The 23,452-nt window shown below is 39.8% G+C and overlaps 1 protein-coding gene across 2 annotated transcripts in view; it reads right to left on the bottom strand.

Annotated features, from left to right (window-relative positions):
- Positions 1-10,720: 10,720 nt before the first annotated feature.
- Positions 10,721-23,452, bottom strand: part of LOC124721546 (inhibitor of growth protein 3) — a 192,270-nt gene continuing 179,538 nt past the window's right edge. For both annotated transcript variants that reach the window (XM_047246576.1, XM_047246575.1), the window contains 2 exons: positions 11,308-11,536; positions 10,721-11,193 (listed from right to left, as the gene is read on the bottom strand). In XM_047246576.1, coding sequence (XP_047102532.1) covers positions 11,077-11,193; positions 11,308-11,536 — 346 coding nt within the window. In that variant the 3' untranslated portion in view covers positions 10,721-11,076. The remainder of the gene's footprint in view (positions 11,194-11,307; positions 11,537-23,452) is intronic.

The raw sequence follows: 23,452 nt of genomic DNA on the forward strand, positions 1-23,452 counted from the left end.
GAATCCGCACGCAATTGTGCAATCACGTCATCAACACAGATTTTCTGTGAACGTTTGCGCAGGCATTGTTGGTGATGTCTTGATTGGGCCCCATGTCCTTCCACCTACGCTCAGTGGAGAACGTTATCATGATTTCATACGGGATACTCTACCTGTGCTGCTAGAACATGTGCCTTTACAAGTACAACACAACATGTGGTTCATGCACGATGGAGCTCCTGCACATTTCAGTCAAAGTGTTCGTACGCTTCTCAACAACAGATTCGGTGACCGATGGATTGGTAGAGGCGGACCAATTCCATGGCCTCCACGCTCTCCTGACCTCAACTCTCTTGACTTTCATTTATGGGGGCATCTGAAAGCTCTTGTCTACGCAACCCCGGTACCAAATGTAGAGACTCTTCGTGCTCGTGTTGTGGACGGCTGTGATACAATACGCCATTCTCCAAGGCTGCATCAGCGCATCAGGGATTCCATGCGACAGAAGGTGGATGCATGAATCCTCGCTAACGAAGGACGTTTTGAACATTTCCTGTAACAAAGTGTTTGAAGTCACGCTGGTACGTTCTGTTGCTTTGTGTTTCCATTCCATGATTAATGTGATTTGAAGAGAAGTAATAAAATGAGCTCTAACATGGAAAGTAAGCATTTCCGGACACATGTCCACATAACATATTTTCTTTCTTTGTGTGTGAGGAATGTTTCCTGAAAGTTTGGTCGTACCTTTTTGTAACACCCTGTATATGATGACCACCTTAACCTTTTCCCAGATATTCGCAAATCTGTGCAGTCTTCGACACTCGTTGTATAGCCTTGTATACATAGAATAATAGGGGTCCTATCACACTTCCTTGTGACACTCCTGATGATACTCTTGTTTCTGATCAACACGTTCTGTCAAATGTAATATAATTGGTACTATTACTTAAGAAATCTTCAAACCACTCACATATCTAGGAACCTATTCCATACGCGCAAACCTGCAGGGGGGTACCGTGTCAAATGCTTTTTGGAAATCTAGACATACGGAATCTGCCTGTTGTTTTTTATCAGGGTATATACGCGGACAAGAAAAAAAATTCCCGGATTTCCCGGTTAAAATTACACTTTCTCCCGGGTGAAAATACACTTTATCACTGTTAAGTAGCGCGTATACACAAACAGGAAGAGTTAATGGTATAAATTAACATACACAGCGTTGCTACAAGAAAAGAAAAGCTTTCACATACAATATTCACATAACCTGCAAGAGAAGCTAAGCTTTCACATATAATGTTGATTCTTTTGCGCGTGTTACACTTTAAGGTACATCACACAAATGTGTCAGTAAAATTTTTTAATAAAGACATAAATGTCTGATCTTCTGAGCTCGAAATTTTTCTAAATGTACGCCATCAAAGACTTGATTTTTAAATGAGAGTCAAACGCTCTGTGATTTAAGAAATTCATAGTACATTTGCGCACATAATTCATCTTGCATAAAAGGAAATTTACTTTGAAAGTAACGCTTTTCGAACAAGCATTCGCAATATTTTCCCGTGACCTGTTAGAAATAGGTTCGTTTCAGTAGTGGCCGGAGAGCGCCAGAAACAGGCGTCACCGCGCTTGCGCAGCTACGATGATGCAGGAAGCCCGTATGTTCGTAGGTAAAACATTAAAAGATCTTACACTATGTCATAAAAGAAACAAGACATCAGAGGATACTCCAAGAACATCGGAATTTCGTGAACCATACTAGACTGCGTAATTCGGCTTAAAGTGCACATTCGTATGTCCACATTCGGATGTGCATTTTCTTGAGTACCGCACCGGTGCTGTATTAACTCATGTTTGGTTCTTTATTATGGCATTATGCCATCGTTCTAGAAGATGAAAACATGCACCTTTGAAATGCAGCGAACAGTTGAAACTAGCTCATAATATGGAATTAAACACTTCGTTTCAAATAAATTGACTGCCCCAGCGGAAAAGGTTAATAAAAGCCAAATTTCATTAACAAACCGACAAAAATAACTTCATTGTTCTGCAATATTGTTCTGTGGATATTTACCATTTTCAGCACAAAATTCAGTGTTGTAAAATTCTACATTCATTTTAAAAGCATAAGAATAAACCTGGAAAGGGGCTTTACGCTTCTATAGGTGGAAATATTATTGATTTCGACATATTATTTGTTGATTTCACCACAACATTGCTGTGAAAATTCATTAACTTGCTGTATGTATGTTGTCTGTCACCATTTAGAAATCCTATGGAGAGTCTGATCTGAAGTTTGCAGCGGAAAACACATAGTGAAACATGAACATTTGGATTAAAAGTTCTGTAACATGGCAGAAGATTTGCTTACCAGTGAAATTCATAACAACGGCTGACTGCAGCCAGTGGGATACATGCTGTTGGTCACCAGCTGACAGTGCAGTGCATCCACAGCTTGTGAATCAAATAACTCCAAAGCATTTATGGAAGCAGTTCCTACTGTGCTGGTAGCATGATGGGTCTGTTAAATGGCCAGTGCTGGAAGCTTTGGACTACGTATTACTCCAGAAATTGGAGTGGTGTTCTGCTGGTGATGGCAGTTCAGTTTTTCGTCCTGAAATCTGGTGTACAAGCAGGGTATTGACCACTACTCTTATAGAAAGGCTTTTCAACAGAAAATGCTATATATGCTTTCACTGATCAAATATTAAATGCTCTGAATAACCGGACATCACCCATTGGTATTTTTTGTGATCTCTCAAAGGCCTTTGATTGTGTAAATCATGGAATTCTTTTAGATAAGCTAAATCATTATGGTTTGAGTGGGGCAGTCTTACCATTCCACATTGATGAAGATGCAAAGTTAGTTCTTTTTGCTGATGATACAAGTATAGTAATAACATCCAAAAACCAAGAACTAAGTGATGTAATTGTAAATGATGTGTTTCACAAAATTATTAACTGGTTCTCAGCAAACGGACTCTCTTTAAATTTTGATAAAACACAGTATATACAGTTCTGTACACTAAATGGCACAACTCCAGTAATAAATACAGACTTTGAACAGAAGTCTGTAGCTAAGGTAGAATTTTCAAAATTTTTAGGTGTGTCCATTGATGAGAGGTTAAACTGGAAGCAACACATTGATGGTCTGCTGAAACGTCTGCGTTCAGCTACGTATGCTATTGGGGTTATTGCAAATTTTGGTGATAAGTCTCTCAGTAAATTAGCTTACTATGCCTACTTTCATTCACTGCTTTCGTATTGGAATCATATTCTGGGGTAATTCATTGTTGAGTAGAAAAGTATTCATTGCTCAAAAACGGGTAATCAGAATAATTGCTGGAGCCCACCCACGGTCATCCTGCAGACATCTATTTAAGGATCTAGGGATCCTCACAGTAACCTCACAGTATATATATTCACTTACGAAATTTTTTGTTAATAATCTAACCCAGTTCAAAAGTAATAGCAGTGTGCATAGCTGTAACACCAGGAGAAAGGATGATCTTCACTATGCAGGTTTAAATCTGACTTTGGCACAGAAAGGGGTAAATTATGCTGCCACAAAAGTCTTTGGTCACCTACCAAACAGCATCAAAAGCCTGACAGATTAACATTTAAAAATAAATTAAAAGAATTTCTAGATGACAACTCCTTCTACTCATTGGCTGAATTTTTAGATATAAATTAAGGGTTAAAAAACTTAAACATTAGTGTCATGCAATACTTTGTGTAATGTAATATCTTGTACAGACATCTTTTATTAACCTGACACATTTCACATCATTACGAAGTGTCATATTCATGATCTATGGAACTAGTATTAATCTAATCTAATCTAATAGCAAGCATCATACTTCCCATTCATAATACACACACAAAAAAAAGTTTTGCATCACCCCGGTTCCGAGAACTCCTGAAGACAGATGTTGGCTGTGGATTCTGTATCACAGACACAGTCCCTTTGACTGTTCAGAGATGTCACTAAACCCGCCCAAAGATCTAAACAACCATTAGATGGAGGAGGTTCGACAGCTGACCAGTTCCAGTCATTCCACTAGGAAGGAGATACATGGCTCATGTTGTCTGTAGTTCAACCACGCCTAGACGGTCAATACTGCAGTTTGATCACATCTGCATTGTTACCTTCTGCCAGGAAGAGCTCTAAAAAGGAGTGTCCAGGTGTCTCAGAGTGAACCAAAGCAATGTTGTTCGAACATGGAGGAGATACAGAGAGAGACAGGAACTGTTGATGACATGCCTCGCTCAGGTCGCCCAAGGGCTACCACTGCAGTGGATAACCGCTACCTACGGATTATGGCAAAAGTGTGCGCAATAGGCTTCATGATGTGCACCTTCACTCCTGACGTCCATCTTTGCAACCACAACACCATGCAGCGTCATACAGATGGGCCCAACATGCTGATTGGATCTCTCAGGATTGGCATCACGTTCTCTTAACGGATGAGTGTCGCATATGCCTTCAATCAGACAATTGTCAGAGACATGTTTGGAGACAACATGGTCAAGCTGAATGCCTTAGACAGTACTGGTCAGTACAGCAATCTGGACCAACACCTCTGAAGGTCTCGCTGTATGGTGGTACAACATGCAATGTGTGGTTTTCATGAGCAATAAAAAGGGCGGAAATGATGTTTATGTTGATCTCTATTCCAATTTTCTGTACAGGTTCCAGAACTCTCAGAACAGAGGTGATGCAAAACTTTTTTTGGTTTGTGTATATTTGTTGTGTTTTAATGGCCATGAAAGTTGTAACTAATTATAAGTGTGTTTCATTTTCAAATGTTACTGCTACATGCCTGGTACATATAGGTTTGCATGTTTGATGTCTCTGTGATGGTTGGCTCTGTTACTGCTAGAGAAATAGCCACTGTCCATTCTACATATAAATTTTTGTGATGAATTTTATGAGCATAGTATCTGAACCTACTGTTTTGGCTTCAGAACCATCATACAAGTTTTCCACCTCAGGATGATGAATGTGTGCCTCGATTATTCAAGTTTTCCATCAATTTAATCCAAGTCATGTGGGCTGTAGCTGCAGCACTATCACAAACAGCGTACTACTGGTGGAGATCATAACTTCTAGTCTCCACTTTGCATCAGGCAGCTGAACTGAAAGTCTCGTGCAGCATCTCTTTGTGCAGAGTTGTCACTGGTGGACAGTGGGCTGGTTCCCGGCTGCTGGCCTCATATGTCTTACATGACACGGTGACCTTGGCAGCTGACAACTTGGTGCTGCATAACCTTCTTGTGGTGGCAGTGGTGCACCGGACTCTGCTATTTGTGGGCTGCCATAGATGCAATTTCCGAATTCAGCTGCAGTGTGGGCAGCATGGAGCAGCTCAGAGTGCCCTTTCCCTGTCATCGTGGTGTGAAAGATATGAAGTAGGAAGATACAAATTTAGAAGAAGCAGTATGTAGGAATTCTGTAAGTTATCATACATCTCTGAGTGAATAATAGCAGATTGACCTCTTTTGTCTGACAGACAGGCCTGGACCTGCAGGCAAAACAGAAATACTTGGGGGTAATCTGATGTCAAAGTGCCAGTCTTCCCAGTGTTGCATTCTGATGTCATAGAGCCAGTGTCAGTGCCACTATTCCAGGTCTGTCATCTTGGATTGCCATCATGGTTTCTGGTATCATTGAGCCTATGCCAGTATTCCAGAGGGTTCTATACTTAGCACACATGACCTACTGCTACCAGTATGACAATGCACCCCATTGGATTTTTTCATTTCACTCCTTTTATACTTAGGGCAACAGCCCTTCCACAGTGTTGTCATAGGAGTGGCAGGAAAGTCTAACAAAATTTGAATTTCCCGCCATTTTATGTATAGAGCAATTGACCTTTGTTGGCTGGGGGAGGGGTCGGGAAATCTGATGACGTTGATCGTGTCACTGGTGTGAGGTAACAGGTGAGTTGTGGCGCCCTGAAAATATTCTAAGTTCGGAGTTGGCATGGCCGTGCGGGGGCCTATCGGTGGGCCACAGCTCGTCGGCGGCCGCATGGTGCCGAGCATTGGCCGGAGCAATAGGGGTAGCCCCAATACGTGGTCCAGGCGACCGTGTGGCTGGGAACTCCATGTTGACACTGTGATGAGGACTGTGCTTTGTGGTGATGAAAGAGATTTGTATGCCGGGAGTGTCAAAGATGGTGGACTTTGTGAAACCATAATAGCAGACATTTCACAGTTCATGTAGAAATTAATAATAGCCAGAGGAATCATGATACCTTAAAAAGAAACATGTACATTACCATTATTTACACGATGATTCTGATGGTTTAATCAGATTTTCAATATCTTTATTAGTTTAAAGTTAAGTATCTGACTGTAAATTATACAAGTAACACCCAGCAACGAATTTCCAAAATCTAAACGGTTCATCCGATTTTGTTGATCGTCATGTCTTTAAAAAGCTATTAGTGTAAACCTTAATTGGTATGAACTACAGGCATGTAACTTGAATAGTACACGAGTTAATGGAGGTCAAAGTGGCCAATTACTATTGACTGCGTCAGTCCATAAGTACTCCACAGTTACATGAAAAAATGGTAGCAGCATGCTTATCAATATATTTATTCATCTATGTCTTTGTTTATATCGAATATATACTATTCATGAAGAAATTGGTTAAATATTTACTGTGTTTTAGAAAGCACAGAGACATTGGCTACTGGCCTACTTTTGTTTCTATTCCTTTGATATATGTTTATTTGATTTGTTTACATATTTAATAATGTGTGTTAGAGCGTGGGTATGCTCCAGCCGTAGGAATATTTATTTAATTTCAAGTTATTTAAATGTAAATCCAGTATTTTGTACGTGTTTCAATACGTTTGTGAGTGTGCGTTGGCTTGGATACATGGCGGGAGCACTCTAGCCAATCATGGCACTCGTTACTATGGTTGGCGACTACCAAAGAATGGAGAGACTGTATGGAAGTGGGGGAGGAGCATCGGGTCACAGGAAAGACTTGGAGTGTGGAGCAGTTTGCACATGGTCGCGGGAGATAGAAATATTTCGTAGTGCCGAGTTGTACACTTGCGAGATTTCCATGGTTTCTGCAGCGAAGACGTAGTATGCGTTTAGAAGTGAGTGAGATTTTCACGGCTTCTGCAGCAAAGACATAGTAAACGTTTAGAAGTGAATACCTTGCGAGCAATGTTGTTCATAACTAATTACGTGAAGTAGGTATCTATTGTATCCCTGTTATTCAACTTGTATTTTATTTAATTGCTGGATCATTGACACCAATAAGTGTCTTGCAGTAATAAAAGGCATTCTTACAGGTACTTCTGCTATCACACTCGTCATTTATAGTAGTTAAAAATAGTACCTGTAGATTTTACTTAATTGCAATCTTTCATTTATAAATTTCTATGTTGCATTCAAAATTCGCAAATGCTAAGTGATAGGAACCTACGACCATTCGATTCATGTGTATATTGATATTGTATACTGTAGACTCATCAAGTATTTGGTCAGTAATGCAGCAACTACATATCTCAGCCACTAGACAATGAAAGCAGCCAAAACTATTAATATTTCAACTCTGAGTCTGAGGGTATGTAGTTGAGGGCCACCACCACCACCACCACCTCATTTTTATTTTTGAAAGCCTGCACTGGTGACCTGCCTTGTGTCAGAACAGCCACCTAGCTGCCTACTATTGTACGATTTACTGATCCATTTGTAACGATAGGATACAAAAAGCTGGAGTGAAGTATCTCTGTGCTGGCGGAGGACAAAGCAAAAATCAGTACTCGGCCACCATATTGACAAAATATTAGCTCGGATAAAAGGCTAATATCTAATCAATTACATTGAATTATTGCTTCGGACATTCATTGGCTCTGCTGGGGAAGGTGTAGAATGGTTAAGTTGTGCTCAGTGGCATTTATTCATTACAAGAAGAGCTGCATAAACACTGACAATAAAATATTATAATAAAAAATATAATAATAAAAATAATAGTAAATAAAAAATAAAATAATATTCAATTACAGCAACACAGTGCTTCGTATCGTAGCTTCCAGGCAAAGCGCTGTTTTCCTTAGTATGGGCCAGTATGTATTGTGTGTCCTTTTATGAATATAGTGTAATTCATATGTGCCTACAGACTGTTGCTGACCCAAGTCATACTACTTGTGATAGGTTCCTGGTCCCACTCCTTAATCATATAGGAAAAATTGTCATATTTTCTTAACAAAGACTGGAAGGCATTTATGTTACGTTGAAAAAAAAAATTACTGACTGAGATTACTGAAATTTCACTGTCAGTTATTGGATGCAAATGATTTTTTATCTCATAAATGGGTAACAATCTAAAAATTACTTGATTCTGACAGTAAAATTTAACAAAAATGATTACTCCGTTTTTAACATTTCATTGTTTGATAAGTGAATGTTGATATATTTGTGATTACACGATAGCTACGTAAAGGAAGAAGAGCACCAAACTAACTTCCTTGGTTAATTTAGATGTTGCTTTACTCAAAACCATTTAGAATATTTTTGGACATGTGAGTGTGAGCGAGTGATTTTTTTTTTTTTAATTAGGATCTTACAGTAAAATGCTTATCGCCATTAAAAGTAAAAGTTAATTCAATACATTTCTCATGGAAATAGTTCATGAAGAGAATTACTTAGTTACTGAATTCTTTTGAGTTAAGTATTACAAATTCCTCACTCACTGAAACACTTACATTGGAGTTGGACTGGCAACAATAATGTAAGGGTGGGCATACAGACCACGGCGAGCATACTTGTCACTGGCTGGTTTTTCTCCTTATATTGTTACCACTGAAGAGCAAACACCTCGACTACTCTGCTAGTATGCCATTAGTGTTGTGCTGATCTTAGAAGGTATTCTGATTAATTGTTCAGAAGTTATCCATGACTTTCACGTTTTTCAACTTGCTGATGTAAGTTAGGTGTACTATATTAACTGTTATGACTTTTATATATATATGATTTGACAGTCATAACTGAAATCCATGTGATGTAACCTTTAAAAGCATGTTTCAAAGTAGTACCTAGTGTTAATTGTTAAAATTGTAGAATCGTGTTTCTGTAATGGCAAAATATGTTGAATGGCACAACTGTGGCCACTTTGCCAATACTACACACATCGTACTTTTTCTGTAAACTATTTTTATGAGACCAAGCCTAATCTCATTTTGTGCATTTAAATACTTTTCCAATTATTAAAACTAGGTATTAATGCATAGCTTACCTTTTACTTGTAATTACTTAGCTTCATCCTTGCCAAACTAAGGTAGCATTTCTCTTTGAATTACTTACGAGTATTATACTTTTGTTTAGCTCCAGTTATGGCGTCTGACTACCAAAGGAAAAGCTAGCAGCAAACCTAGGACTCTCAGGCAATGCATGTAACTATTTATGCTGTGAAAAAGATGGTATGCACTGACAAACAGCTGCTAAAACCTTTAGTATACCTCGGAACATTCTAAAACATTGTGTTCTAAACAAAAATCAGCACACAGCTGGAAATAAAAAACGTCTAGGTCACTACCGTGCTATTTTTAATGAAGCTTGTACATCTTTTGGATATGGACTTTTTTTTATGGAATTACAGTTGTGAGCATACGTAGCCTTGCTTACGAACTGGAAGAATAGAGTAATAGCCCTAATAATTGAAACAATGACAAAAAATTAGTTTGGAAATATTGGGTTAGAGGCTTCAGAAAGCGCCTCCTGAAACTGTTTTGAGAAAACCAGAGGCATCTTCAGCAGCTAGAGCTGCCCAAGCATTTACCAGAATAAATGTTATAAAATTCTTTGATATTTTAGAGGATGTCCAGGAAAGTCGCTTATATCAAACTCATTGGGTTTACACAGTAAGTGAAATGGGACTTTCGACTGTACAATCTAAATCAGATGCGGTTTTTGCACTAAACGGTAGAAGAAAAAGTTGGTTCCCTTCTGGAGTATACTAAACCAACAAAAGAGGATCCTGTATTACTAATACTTGATGGACATGCTACGCACACAAGAAACGTTGACTTCATTGAAAAGGCTATGAATAATCAAACAATTGTAATTTGCATCCTCCCACATTGCAGCCAAAATCTGCAGCTGCTGGACGTATATTTTATGGGAACTTTCAACACTTTTTACATTCAGGCTATCGAGAGATGCTTTCAAAATAACCTTGGTAGTCAAGTAACTCAGTATCAAGTTTTTCACCTGCTTGGGGAGAGTTTTTAAGTAGAGTTACTCCTGCTGGGCTTCAAAGGTGTGGTATAGTACTAACCAACAGTGCAATGTTTACTGAACTGGATTTTGCTGGAGCTACAATCACAGAAGTTCACAATCCATCTGCCTCTGCTACATGCCCACCAGCTGAAAGCAGTCAGGACTCACAGGCCCTTGGACTAGAAGAGACTCGTTCCCCTGAGACTGATTACGGATTTGCAGACTCTCAACACATTTCTTTAACTATGGAATTATGTTCAGCTCTCATATATTATGTAGCTAAGTCTTTCCACAAGTCATCAAATTTTTCTTTCCAAGGGTCACATCATGACTTTCTGTTATTTCAAACTCTCATAAATCCCCAACAATCAATAAAAAATTTTGGTGCAAACTTCTCTGCTTTGTGTATCATATTAAAATGTGTTAGATTATGGATGACACATAAAAGATTAATTGGCTCTGGAGATTACAAATATCTTAATATTAAGGCTAAATGTAAAAAATAATTCAATTCATTTTATTTTAAACACCACAATAATTACATATAATTTTTTGGCACAATGTTTTATTTTTTATTTTTTTTTTTTCTAGTATCAGGAAACAACCTGTTGAAATTTAGGAAAGTGAAATGGAACTTCCCTATTGAACAAAAGAAATTATAAAAAATATTAAATAGAAATAAAAATTTATCACATAATTTCTAGACTTTGATCTCACAATTATAATTCATTAGAAAAAAAGTGTAAAATATGATTGATGGTACACTACTTTTGCATTTTTTTGCTGTCATGAAAGTAATGACCCATTTCTCTTTCCTGATTTCAGTTTCCTACAATATCTTATGTCACTAATTTAATTCTTCCGTGAACCGCGCCGCCTCATTGTTGAAGTGCACTGTGGGCAATACCACTTTCCTTTAGGTGGGGCTTTCACATCCACACATGCATAATGAAACCATTCAAATGGACACTGAAACAAAGGTGATCCCCAGGAGTAAAATAGACATGTTCTTAACAACATACATGTGTAACAATATAAAACTGAGTACATGGGTGTTACAAAGAGAAATATAACAATACGTACATCTTCATTATCACATGCTACCATGTCACCATAAGAAACTTGATTGCAAATACAGTATCTTGGTTCATTTGGATCATATGCCCAATCATTGCCATCAGAATTGTCAACTGCTGTCACTTCATTTGTTGCTATCGGTTCTTCAACCACAGCAACTGTTTGATGCACAGAATTTGAAACAGCCGATGCATTGGAACTTGTACCTTGATTTGATGAAGCATGCGATGATTTCCTGGAAAAATTAAATGTCTTATAGAGTTGGCGATGGGCATCTTCCAAATTTGTAACAATTTGACCAAAGTAATAAATAAATAAATGTGTGTACAGTGTGGTGTTACATTCACATTGTTTACAGCAATCAGAGAGGAACAAGACAAAACGGAGCCCAGGCAAGAAACATTCCTTTCAAACATTACCGAGATTAATACCCCAAACAAGATAGGTCTCCATTAACAATGACACATTCCCTTACATGTTCAAGAGAGAATTCGGATTTAATTTAATGCATTGGTGCACAGTCTGGTGATCAGGAACTATGCGACATCATGTCTATTTTCCCTGCGAGCCAAACTTTTCTCCACCATCAGGATTTAATCTAGCTTTCTTTAAATTGAGTACCATTTCTTAAGTGTGTATTAATGCCCTTAGCTGCTGACTACTACATGTGTGTTACTAAAATTACAAGGTTAAGCCAAATAAATATTTTTTTTTCTCTTTAAAATAAACAGCAATATGCGACCAAAGGCAGAAAGACAGCAGTTCAGTTGATATCAGATATACAACAAGGTTAGCGACATAATGGAAAGAATGAATATCATGAAACAGCTGCGCACTGGTCACATCGCTCGAACAAAAGATGGCAATGGTCAAAACAAATAACCACATTGGAGTCCTGTTTACCAAAAAAGACCACCACCGGACATATGAGACAAAGACTTAAGAAATACAGATGGACTGAACTAACAACAGGAAGCTCAAGATAAGCAGAAACAGAATAACCTACTGGGAACCTATGCTGCATGCTGGCTCAAAGAGGCCACATAACCAAGTGACTGAACTGGTTGTTGCTACTCCTGCTGTTGATGACAATGATAATGATGAAGATGCAACAACCAAAACTGTCAATACTACAGCACTTTTAATAACTATGATTAAGGTTCATATGCAGAGGTTACTTTACGCCCATTATGATAACAATAGCTCTGAAGACTAAACAATTTTATTCAGATGTGCCACAACAAAAATGAATCGGCAACAATCACAGGTGAGAAAATACAAGCAAAAGTTTGAAAAAATTCTAATCTGAAACAACAATTGCTACATAAGACATAGGTAACACAGAGAAGATACATATAAATGTTTTCAAGGGGTGAGGGAGTGCATTTGCTGGAAATGTTTCTAGATTTTCTGAACATACGAAACAAAAAGAAATACTTTGCACACACTGGTCAGCGCAAACTGTTAGCAAGCAATGAAGAGCACCAGCCTTTGATGTTCACCGTTAAGACACATGTTTTGTGCTGATTATCAAGAACTGTTAAATATGGAAACAGGAAGAAGGAAGTGACATGTCTGAGGAAGGTGTGAGATGGTTGGACTGCTTGAGGCTACACTGCTATGTAAAAAAAAAAAGAAAAAAAATTGTATGCCTTCATGGCTGGGAGACCCTGAAGGGCAGGTCGAACCAACTAATTGAAAAGGCTTTTCCTATCCTTCAATACCACAAGCACCTTTCCTTTGCAAAGTGTGACAGTCATGTGAGTAAGTATCTGTTAAGTGTAGGTGACTGAATGGGTAGATCACCATCAACAATGTTGCATCTTCTCAATTCCTGGAATGCTGCAGAGAGATTTGAAATTGAATCCAAGACATTGGAGCAAAGACTGGTGATCACGGACTTTATGCCACCACTCCTTGTATCCTCTCTGCCATACAGGCAAAGGAAAAATTGTCAACAGTACGTGGTGTACCCAGATCATAACCCACCCAAGTGCTGGTCTGTCCAATGGTACTTAACTTTGGTAATGTGACAGGAACCAGTGTATCCACCGTGGTACACCCATTGATAACCATAGTGATCACAAGCTACTACACATGTAAATTTAAGGGAAGCAACAGCATGAGGAAACAAGCAACGCAGGCCAGTACTAAAAACAGAAATGCAAGGAAAAAAGCAAGTACTTGTGGAAGAAAACAGAAAATTACATTTTACACTAGTTACAGCAATAGAAGCTTCAAATAATGCAGACTTGTAGGCTTAATGAGGAAGCCTGAGAGTGGAAATAAAATTCTGCTGCTACTAAATTAAAATTTGATTTGCTTCAGAAGAAAAGGAAAAAAGTGAGCACTTAATGTATCGATGAGTATATGCATTCAGTTTAAGTTATCTATGAAATCAATGGAATGCCTGAAAGGGGGATATGCCTCCTCTTCTCCTGAAAATGAATCCAGTTTATTAACCATTACATCATATCACTCAGTAAGTTGTATTAATAAACTGTGTCTCCATCCACAAAGAGAGAAAGCTACACTGCAAGACAAAAAACTAAGCAGCATTGGTTAAGAATAAGATCTATACCATACATAACTATTAAAATTACTAAAATAATTCCAATCAGTGCCACACAGTATTTAATGTCAAAGTTGGGATGATTTATAATTAGAGCTTTTTCAACATCACAAGCTAATTGAGGAAACATTTTATGTACTTCCTGCACATTGCCAGAAAAACTGCTTTAATTCAAGCTTCTATCTCATTGTCACTTACAATTTAAGGAGGTGACAGGCTAGCTGCTAATTAACCTTAAACTGGATATTGCCTTATGTATATAGCTGATAAATGAGGTAAAAACTAGAAGGCTTTCTCACATCTCTATGACATAGGCATGGACTTTTTGGGATGGTGATTGCCTTGCTGGAATTTACGAGGGCTGTCCAGAAAGTAATGCACCACATTTTTTCTCTTCAACAATTCTTTATCAAATATAATGAGGATCACACACATGAAAGAATGGTGTTTTATCTACACATCTCATTTTTCCACGTAGTCTACGAGGGCTATCCACAAAGTACATTATGTTTTCGTTTGTGTCCATTAGGGGTGGGGCTAGCGCGGCCATCTTGGTGTCATGGCATTCCGCCGCTCAGTCGGCATCTTGCCGTGCTAGTGAGAGGTTTGTGCTGTACTCCGTTGAGTTACTGTGACAGTTTGAAATGTCATCGTTAATTGAAAATGCCGCAAAGTGTGAAGTGCGTGCTGTAATAAGGTTTCTGACTGCAAAAAACTGTACACCGATAGAAATATATCGGCAGCTTTGTGAAGTTTATGGGGGCAACATAATCACTGAAGGTGGAGTGCATCAATGGGTCATAAAATTTAAAAATGGCCGGACTAACGTTCATGACGAAGAGCGAAGTGGAAGACCCAGCATAGTGACTGCCGAACTTGTCGAAAAAGTCGATGCCGCGGTCCGTGAAAACCGTAATTTCACAATAACGGAACTCTCTATGAGTTTTCCACAAATTTCACGAAGTTTGTTGCACAAAATCATTACCGAAAAGCTTGGTTACCACAAGTTTTGTGCAAGATGGATACCAAAAATCTTGACAGATATTCACAAAAATCAGCGAATGGCTGCAGCGTTAATGTTTTTGGACGCTTACGAGAAAGATGGCGACTCATTACTCGATCGCATCGTTACTGGTGATGAAACATGGGTTAAGCATGTGAACTGCCAGACAAAATAGCAGTCAATGCAGTGAGGGCACACAAATTCCCTCCAAACACCCAAGAAATGCATGCATACAATGTCGGCAAGGAAGGTGATGGCGACTGTCTTTTGGGACAGAAAATGTGTGATTTTTGTGGATTTCCTGGAAAGAGGCACTACAATAAACTCTCAAAGGTATTGCCAAACTCTGCACAACCTCAGAAGAGCAATACAAAACAAGCGCAGGGGAAAGTTGGGCTCAAAGACCTTGCTGATTCACGACAACGCCCGGGCCCACACGGAAGTTCTCGAATATTTAAGTGGGAGTTGTTTCCTCATCCGCCATACAGTCCCGACCTGGCACTGAGCGACTTCCACTTATTCGCAGCAATGAAGAAGTGGCTGGCTATGCAGCGTTTTGATGACAACGCACAGCTTCAAGAAGAGGTAACCACGTGGTTGAAGGCGCAGGCGGCCGAATTTTACGACGAAGGAATTTCCAAGCTCGTCCATCGCTACGATAAGTGCCTTAATTTAAATGGCAACTATGTAGAAAAGTAGTATTTAAGTGTGGCTTTCATCTATATATAATAAAAAAATTTCCAATACTTTATTTATTTTTAATTCCAAAACGTAATGTACTTTGTGGATAGCCCTCGTACATCCTGTTCTATGGCCTTCCTCCAGCATGAAACAAGGGCATGTATGCCCTGTCAGTACCAATCCTTGTTCTGGTGGCAGAGCCAGTGCTTCACTGTGTGAATCATCTCCTCATCATCCTCAAAATGTCGTCCATGAATGGCATCCTTTAAAGGCCAAACAAGTGGAAGTCTGAGGGGGCTAGGTCAGGGTTGTAGGGTGGATGGGATAACACTGTCGAAGTCTGTTTGACGATGTGTTCAGCAGTCCTCAGACTTGTGTGAGGCTGAGCATTATCGCGTGCACCAAAACATCTGCTGGGTTGCTGTGAAGGCGAGGTCACCAGAAGCGTGTCTTGAATTTTGTTAATGTGTTGACATATGCTTCTGAATTAACAGTACTGCCTCTTGATATCACATCAATGACAATCACACCTTCACAGTTCCAGAACACGGCGATCATGACCTTATCGGCGGAAGCAGTTGCTTTGAATTTTTTCTCCTCTGTGAAGTGGGAATGGTGCCACTCCAACTGTTGTTTTGTTTTGGGCTCAAAATGGTGAACCCATGTTTCATCACCTGTCACGATCCGGGACAAGAAGGCCTCTTCTTCAGCTTCAAAACGTTGCAGCAAACCAAGACAAATTTTTTTTCTGTGCAATTTGTGATCCACCACGAGACACCGCAGGACCCATCTTGAACACACTTTTGAATAACCACCAGTGCAGATAACTGCATCCACGCTTCCTTTGCAGATTGACTGATGCAGTGCCAACTGCCGAGTCATAATGTGTCTGTCCTCGCAAATGACATCAGCTCGCTGCAACATGTCAGGTATGACAGCCACGGATTGTCTCCCTGACTGCTGCAAATCGTGGAGCTCCACCAAACCATCTTCTGATGACCTCATCTTCCTTGCCCAACGAGTAACTGTACTTCTGTCGACAGCAGCTGCTCCACAGACTTTGCACAAGCGTTTGCTAATATTTCCCACACTTTCTTTCCGTGTAGACAAATTCAATGATGGCAGTTGCTTGTAACATACATCACCTACAGATGCCATTTTGAAACTGTCCTGCAGCTACACTATCTGTCAGATGTGACAGCAACTTCAAATAATATATATGTAATGTCTCACATTCGTAGCACTGTTTTTGGCTGAGAAAAAAAATATAGTACATTACTTTCTGGGCAACCCCCGTGACATCAGATGTGTGAAGAAGGAGTAGTATGATCAGGGACTTTTTCTAACCCAACAGTTGATCTCTTTCCACCCTTCTGCACCTCTTCTTCAGCTCTGTTTTATCTTTCAGCACCAAAGTGTAAGTATCCCTTTCTTGCTGCCTATTTGTTCAGTTTATCAGCATATTCCAATTTTTTTCTAACATAACCCCCTTTTGGTGTGTGTGTTTTCACAATTGTAAAAGTAATCACTGCTTTTAATCTACATGTGTGGCAGAAATAACTTTGCCTTTCAGATGAGAAGTGATCTGTTCTATCAATTTCTGTTAATATGAATATATTTTTAATGTGAAAATTTAAACAGCTCATATGAGTACATATTTTAATATGAAAATTTTAAACAACAATTATGACAAAAGAAATTAATGTGGTAGTAGAGGTGACACAAGCTCTGTCGCCGTCACACGCAGTACAGTAGTAGTACAACACTGGACTCTTAACAGAACAAACACAAGCATTTGTGTTAATAAACAAAAGACAGAATACACAACTATAAACAGGAAATGAGACTCGGCTATGTCATGAAAGCGGGCCTCAATGACACAAATGCAAAGGGCTTGGTGGAAATACAAAGAGTGGTAGTGGCTAAAATTTGAACCGTCTGCCATATTACACAGAAACCAGTAACATTACAGAGTGTAGAGTACTGTTCACAGAAGTAATGGACACTTCTGAATCTAGCTGAAGAAGTCAAGCATTACTGTGTCACTTACCACAAACCGTACACCACATAAAAGCACTGTAGCGCTACCACCATTCTGTAGGCAAATCTATGGGAGTAGGGTGATAAAGCATTTCGGCAGCTGCTGGCAGCTTGCTGCTGGCAGCTTGCTGCTGGTGCACCACGCTGGCATTCTGACTACACTAACAGGGCTGTTTATCCACTGCAAGATAGGTCAGGCTTGGATCTGCAAAATCTGGCACCCCAGCGATCGGATATGGTTCTTGTAGTACGAGCAACAGGATTTCTCCACTGAAGGGCTTCAGTGGTGTTGTCAAAAACTAGATGAAGCAGCACATTGGCAAATTAGGTGCTCTGCAATCCTGTATAAATAGCTGTCACTTTGTAACAGACTCATTCGGAGTCCAGTGGTATTACTAGGCTGTGGAGGCTACGCTGGGCAATGGGATGACATGAAGCCACCAGCAACAATCATGAGCTCAGGACTCTTGTCGCAGTACCCGCTTCCTACACTATACCCATATTACAGACTTCGTATTACAGACTTCGTACCACAGCACAACAGGCCCACTCCCTCAGCGAGCCAGGCTCCTGGCCAGGGAGGCAGTGGGTCGAGTCTCAGCCAGGCACAACAGCTGCCATCTTCCACCACCACCCAAGCAGGTGCAGCTGTGCCTCCTGTCATCACCCACCAGGACATGGCTGACCGCCAAGGAGCCGACTACTGCAGCAACAATTCCGGCCACCACCAAGTGCAGCTGACATCATGTGATCGTGGTGCAGCTCATGTGACTGGGTCACATGCCACATACTGGGCAGTAGAATCAGCAATCCTGAGCATGCATGTTGCAGGCAGCTGGCTGGGCACTGGCTGTCACCTTGCCATCCACATGGGCCCTGCCACGTGCCGACAGGGGCATGGTCGATACCCCGCATTGGAAGAGTGCAAATGACTGAGTAAAATAGAAGAACTACCTGATGTTTTTGAATTTCGGGTTGACTGAAGGGAGCAATACTTGGTGCCTATTAGATGTTCACAGTGAAACCTACTACATGATTTTTGTGTGCTTACTAGACATAGTCTTTTATTTTAATAGCAGGATAGTGTAAAGTACCGTTGCTTCTATTGACCCTCTTATCGTACAAGCTTTCGTTTGTTTCTTTTGGTTAGAACAACTCAATGTGGGTTACACTATCAGCATGACAGCTCCTTACATTCCTGCAACAGACAGGACAAGTACACCGTTCATTTATGTTATATTTTTATGAACTTGAAATAGGAGCAACTTATTTTCAGTTACCTGTGTGGTTACTATCTAGAATACATTTCCGTCATCTTTGCTATGGTTAGGAACTGTGATTGCTGTATTCAGATCCAAACTAAGTTGATGACCCTTTGCTCATAACTCCAGGTACTGTTGGCTCCAGCCACATAGCTTGAGGCTGTTGCCAACAGTCATCACTGTGGGGAGCTAGATGTGGGGATTCGAGGGACATTAAACATGTCCCATGTGTCCCTCAATCGGTCTACTACTGTGGCTGCCCTGGGTACAAACCGCGCTGAAGTTGACACCTCACCCATGGTCGAGTGGGAGGTCATTCCAAAGTGTGGCAGGCAGTGATAGACTTTCTAGGGAGAGAGCCGCAATCAGAGGGCTTCCACAGTTCATCTGGCGAACAGGTTTCTGGCACTACCTGTGGCTGACAAAATTCCTGAGTCAAGTGCAGTCATTTGCCCTGTTTCAGGGGAAGCCTCTCGCCCTGCGAGTACTGGGCAGTCACAGAGGGTGGAGTTACTGGTAGCTGTAAGCTGCAATGTTACATGCAAATGGAGTCCCTTAGGGATATGGCTGCCAAGGAGGGGAAGGGATCCAGTGTACACACTGTGTGCATACTGGGAGGAGTCTTTTCATATGTGGAAAGGTTGCTTCCAGATACATTGAAGAGCACAGGGTGCAGCCAACTGCAAGTGGTGGCTCATGTCGGTACTAACAATGTGTGTCACTTTGGATTGGAAGAAATTCTTTTTGGTTTTGGGCAGCTAGTTGAAATGGTAAAGACTGCCAGTCTTACATGTGAGATGAAAACAGAGTTCACTATCTGTAAAACTGCCAACAGAACTTACTGATATCTTTTGGTACAGAACTGAGAGGAGGATTTGAATCAGAGGCTCAGACGGTTCTGCAACCATGTATGCTGCAGATTCCTCAACTTGCACCATAGGGTGGTGGGTTTCCAGGATCCACTACACACAGGAAATGACTAAATAGGTAGCTGGGACTGTGTGGAAGGAACTTGGCTGCTTCTTCTTCTTCTTCCTCTTCTTCTTCTTTTAGGTTACAGGGTCTCAGGAAACTACAGAAAGGATGCCAGTTTAAAAGGGTACAGGGCATACACAGAATGAAGGCAGTTCCAAAAAAAATTGTTCAAATGGCTCTGAGCACTACGGGACTTAACAGCTACGGTCATCAGTCCTCTAGAACTTAGAACTACTTAAACCTAACTAACCTAAGGACATCACACAACACCCAGGCATCACAAGGCAGAGAAAATCCCTGACCCCGCCGGGAATCGAACCCGGGAACCCGGGCGTGGGAAGCGAGAACGCTACCGCACGACCACGAGCTGCAGCCAAGGTAGTTCCAGCAACAATCAGTATTGTAGTTGTAAATTGTAGTACCTGTGCTACGAAAGAACCAGAGCTCCAAGTACTGATAGAAACCACTGAACCTAAAATTGTTATCGGTATGGAAAGCTGGCTTAAGCCAGAAATAAGTTCAGCCAAATTTTTTTCAAAAGACCTGTGTTCAGAAAGGATAGATTAAATACAGTTGGTGGCGGAGAGTTTATTGCTATCGAAAGTAGTTTTTCCTGTAGTGAAATAGAAGCAGATAGTTCATGTGTGTTGGAATGGGTAGAGGTTATATTTGACAACAATAAATTAATAATTGGTTCCTTTTACTGACCCCCTGACTCAGATGATATAGCTGCTGAACGGTTAAAAAAAAAACTTGAGTCTCATTACAAATATGTACCTCATTCATATAATTACAGTTGATGGCAACTTCAATCTACCCTTGATGTTTTGGCAAAAATTACATGTTTAAAGTAAGTGGTAGACATAAAACATTGTCCAAAATCATACTGAATGCTTTCCCAGAAAATTACTTTGAAAGATTAGTTCAGGAGCCTACTTGAAGTGTAAACAGTTGAGAAAACATACTTAACATCTTAGCAACTAATAATCCTAAACAAGTAGGGGACATCATGATGTATACATGAATTAGTGACCACAAGGTTGTTGCAGTGAGACTGAATACTGTAACGTACAAACCCTCTAAAAATCAACACAGAATACACCTATTTAAGAAAACAGATAAAAATTCCCTTGACATCTTCCTGAGAGACAGTCTCCACTCCTTCCAATCTGACCATGTTATCACCCACCAGATAAAGTTGAAATGCAAAGAAATAGTATCGACAGCAATAAAGAGACATATACCACATAAATTAATAAGAGATGGTACTGATCCCCTGTGGTACACAAAACTGGTTAGAACACTGTTGCAGAAGCAACAAAACAAGCATGCCAAATTTTAAAGAATGCAAAACACCAAAATTGGCAGAGTTTTACAGAAGCTCGAAATTTAGTGCGAACTGAAATGTGATATGCTTTTAATAGCTTCCACAACAAAACTCTGTCTTGAAATCTGGCATGAAAACCATGAGAGATTCTGATTGTATGTAAAGTACACGAGCAACAAGACACAATCAATACCTTCACTGTGTTATAACAATAGCGATGTTCCCAATGACAGTGCTACTAAAAGCAGGATTTCCAAAATTCATTCGCCAAAGATGACAAAGTAAATATTCCAGGATTCAAATCAAGAACAACTGCCAACATGAGTAACATACAAGTACATATCCTTGGTGTAGCAAAGCAGCTTATATCACTTAATAAAGGCAAGGCTTTCAGTTCAGATTGTATACCAGTTAGGTTCCTTCCAGAGTACGCTGATACAGTAGCCCCATACTTGGCAATCATATATAACCACTCACTCATCAAGCGATCTGCACCTAAAGACTGGAAAGTTGGACAGGTTACCAATACCCATGAAAGGAAATAGGAGTTATCCATTGAATTACAGACTCATATCACTAACATTGATTTGCAGCAGGATTTTAGAACATATACTGTGTTCAAACATTATGAATTACCTCAAGGAAAACAATTTATTGACAAACAACCAACAGGAATGCATAAATATTCTTCTTGTGGAACACAACTAGCTCTTTCTTCTCATGAAGTAATGAGTGCTATAGACAGGGGTTGTCAAATTGATGGAATTCTTATGTTTCCACAAGGCTTTTGACACCATTCCTCCCTGGTGACTTCTAATCAAACTGCATGCCTATGGAGTATCATCTCAACTGTGTGACTCGATTCATGATTTCCTCTTAGAAATGGCACAGTTCATAGTACCTGTTAGAAAGTCATAGAGTGAAACAGAAGCAATATTTGGCAGTCTCCAGGGAACTGTTATAGGACCCCAAGTGTTCCCGGTCCACATTAACGATTTACGAGAGAACCTGAGCAATTCTCTTCGATTATTTGCAGATGAAGCTGTCATTTACCAACTTGTAAAGTCATCAGACAGTCAGAAACTATTGTAAAATGGTTTAGAAAAGATATCTGCATGGTGTGAAGAGTGGTGACTGACTCTAAATAATGAAAAGTGTCAAGACATCCATATTAGTAGTAAAAGGAATCCACTAAATTTTAGTTACACGATAAATCACATGAATCTAAAGGCTGTAAATTCAACTAAATACTTAGGGATTACAATTATTAACAACTTAAAATTGGAATGATCACATGGATAATGCTGTGGGGAAAGCAAACCAAAGACTGCAATTTATTGGCAGAACATTTAGAAAACGCAACAGATCTACTAAAGGGACAGGTTACACTAAGCTTGTCCGCCCTTTTCTAGAGTACTGCTGTGCAGTCAGAGATTCACATCAGATACAATTGACGGAAGGCATCGAAAAAGTTCAAAGGAGAGCAACTTGTTTCCCATTATCGCAAAATAAGGGGCAGAGTGTTACAGATACGATATGCGAGTTGAGGTGGCAAACATTAAAACAAACGCTTTTTCGTTGTGGCAGGATCTTCTCATGGAATTTCAAGCACCAGCTTTCTTTTCAGAGTGTGAAAACATTTTGTTGGCACTCACCTACATAAGGAGAAATTACCATCATAATAAAGTAACAGAGCTCACATAGAAAGATTTAAGTGTTCGTTTTTCCCAAATGCTGTTTGAGGGTGGAATTGTAAAGAAATAGCATGAAGATGGTTTGATGAACCCTCTGTTGGGCACTTAACTGTGAACTGCAGAGTAATCGTGTAGATGTAGATGCAATCTGCTCAGGCATATTGCACAGTGCAGAGAACCAGTATGAGATCACTATTGCAGTCAAGCTGCAAGGCAGTGCAAGCAGTCTAGGGGGTTAATGACGAAATGTAGTGTCTAATTTGATGATAATTTGTTGTGTGTGAGTTGTTATATATTTGTATTGTGTATAGAGTTCCAAGACAACACTAAGAATGCAGTTCCAAGTACATATTAAAAAAACACAGTTGAGGAAAAATGAAACGATCTGAAAGAAAAATCTCATGACAATAAAAAAGAAGGTCCTTGGGCGAACCAGTGGCACAGGAAAATGGGAATAAACTCCATGGTGGAATGACAGAACAAGAACTGCTGTCTTAAACAAAAACAACATGTTTAGAAAGTACTTCAGAGACCAGACTATGCAGGAACTATACACAATCACTAAGAATCAAGCAAGGCTAGTTGTTACAGAACAAG

This window comes from Schistocerca piceifrons, chromosome X (genome assembly GCF_021461385.2).
Source record: "Schistocerca piceifrons isolate TAMUIC-IGC-003096 chromosome X, iqSchPice1.1, whole genome shotgun sequence".
NCBI lineage: Eukaryota > Metazoa > Arthropoda > Insecta > Orthoptera > Acrididae > Schistocerca > Schistocerca piceifrons.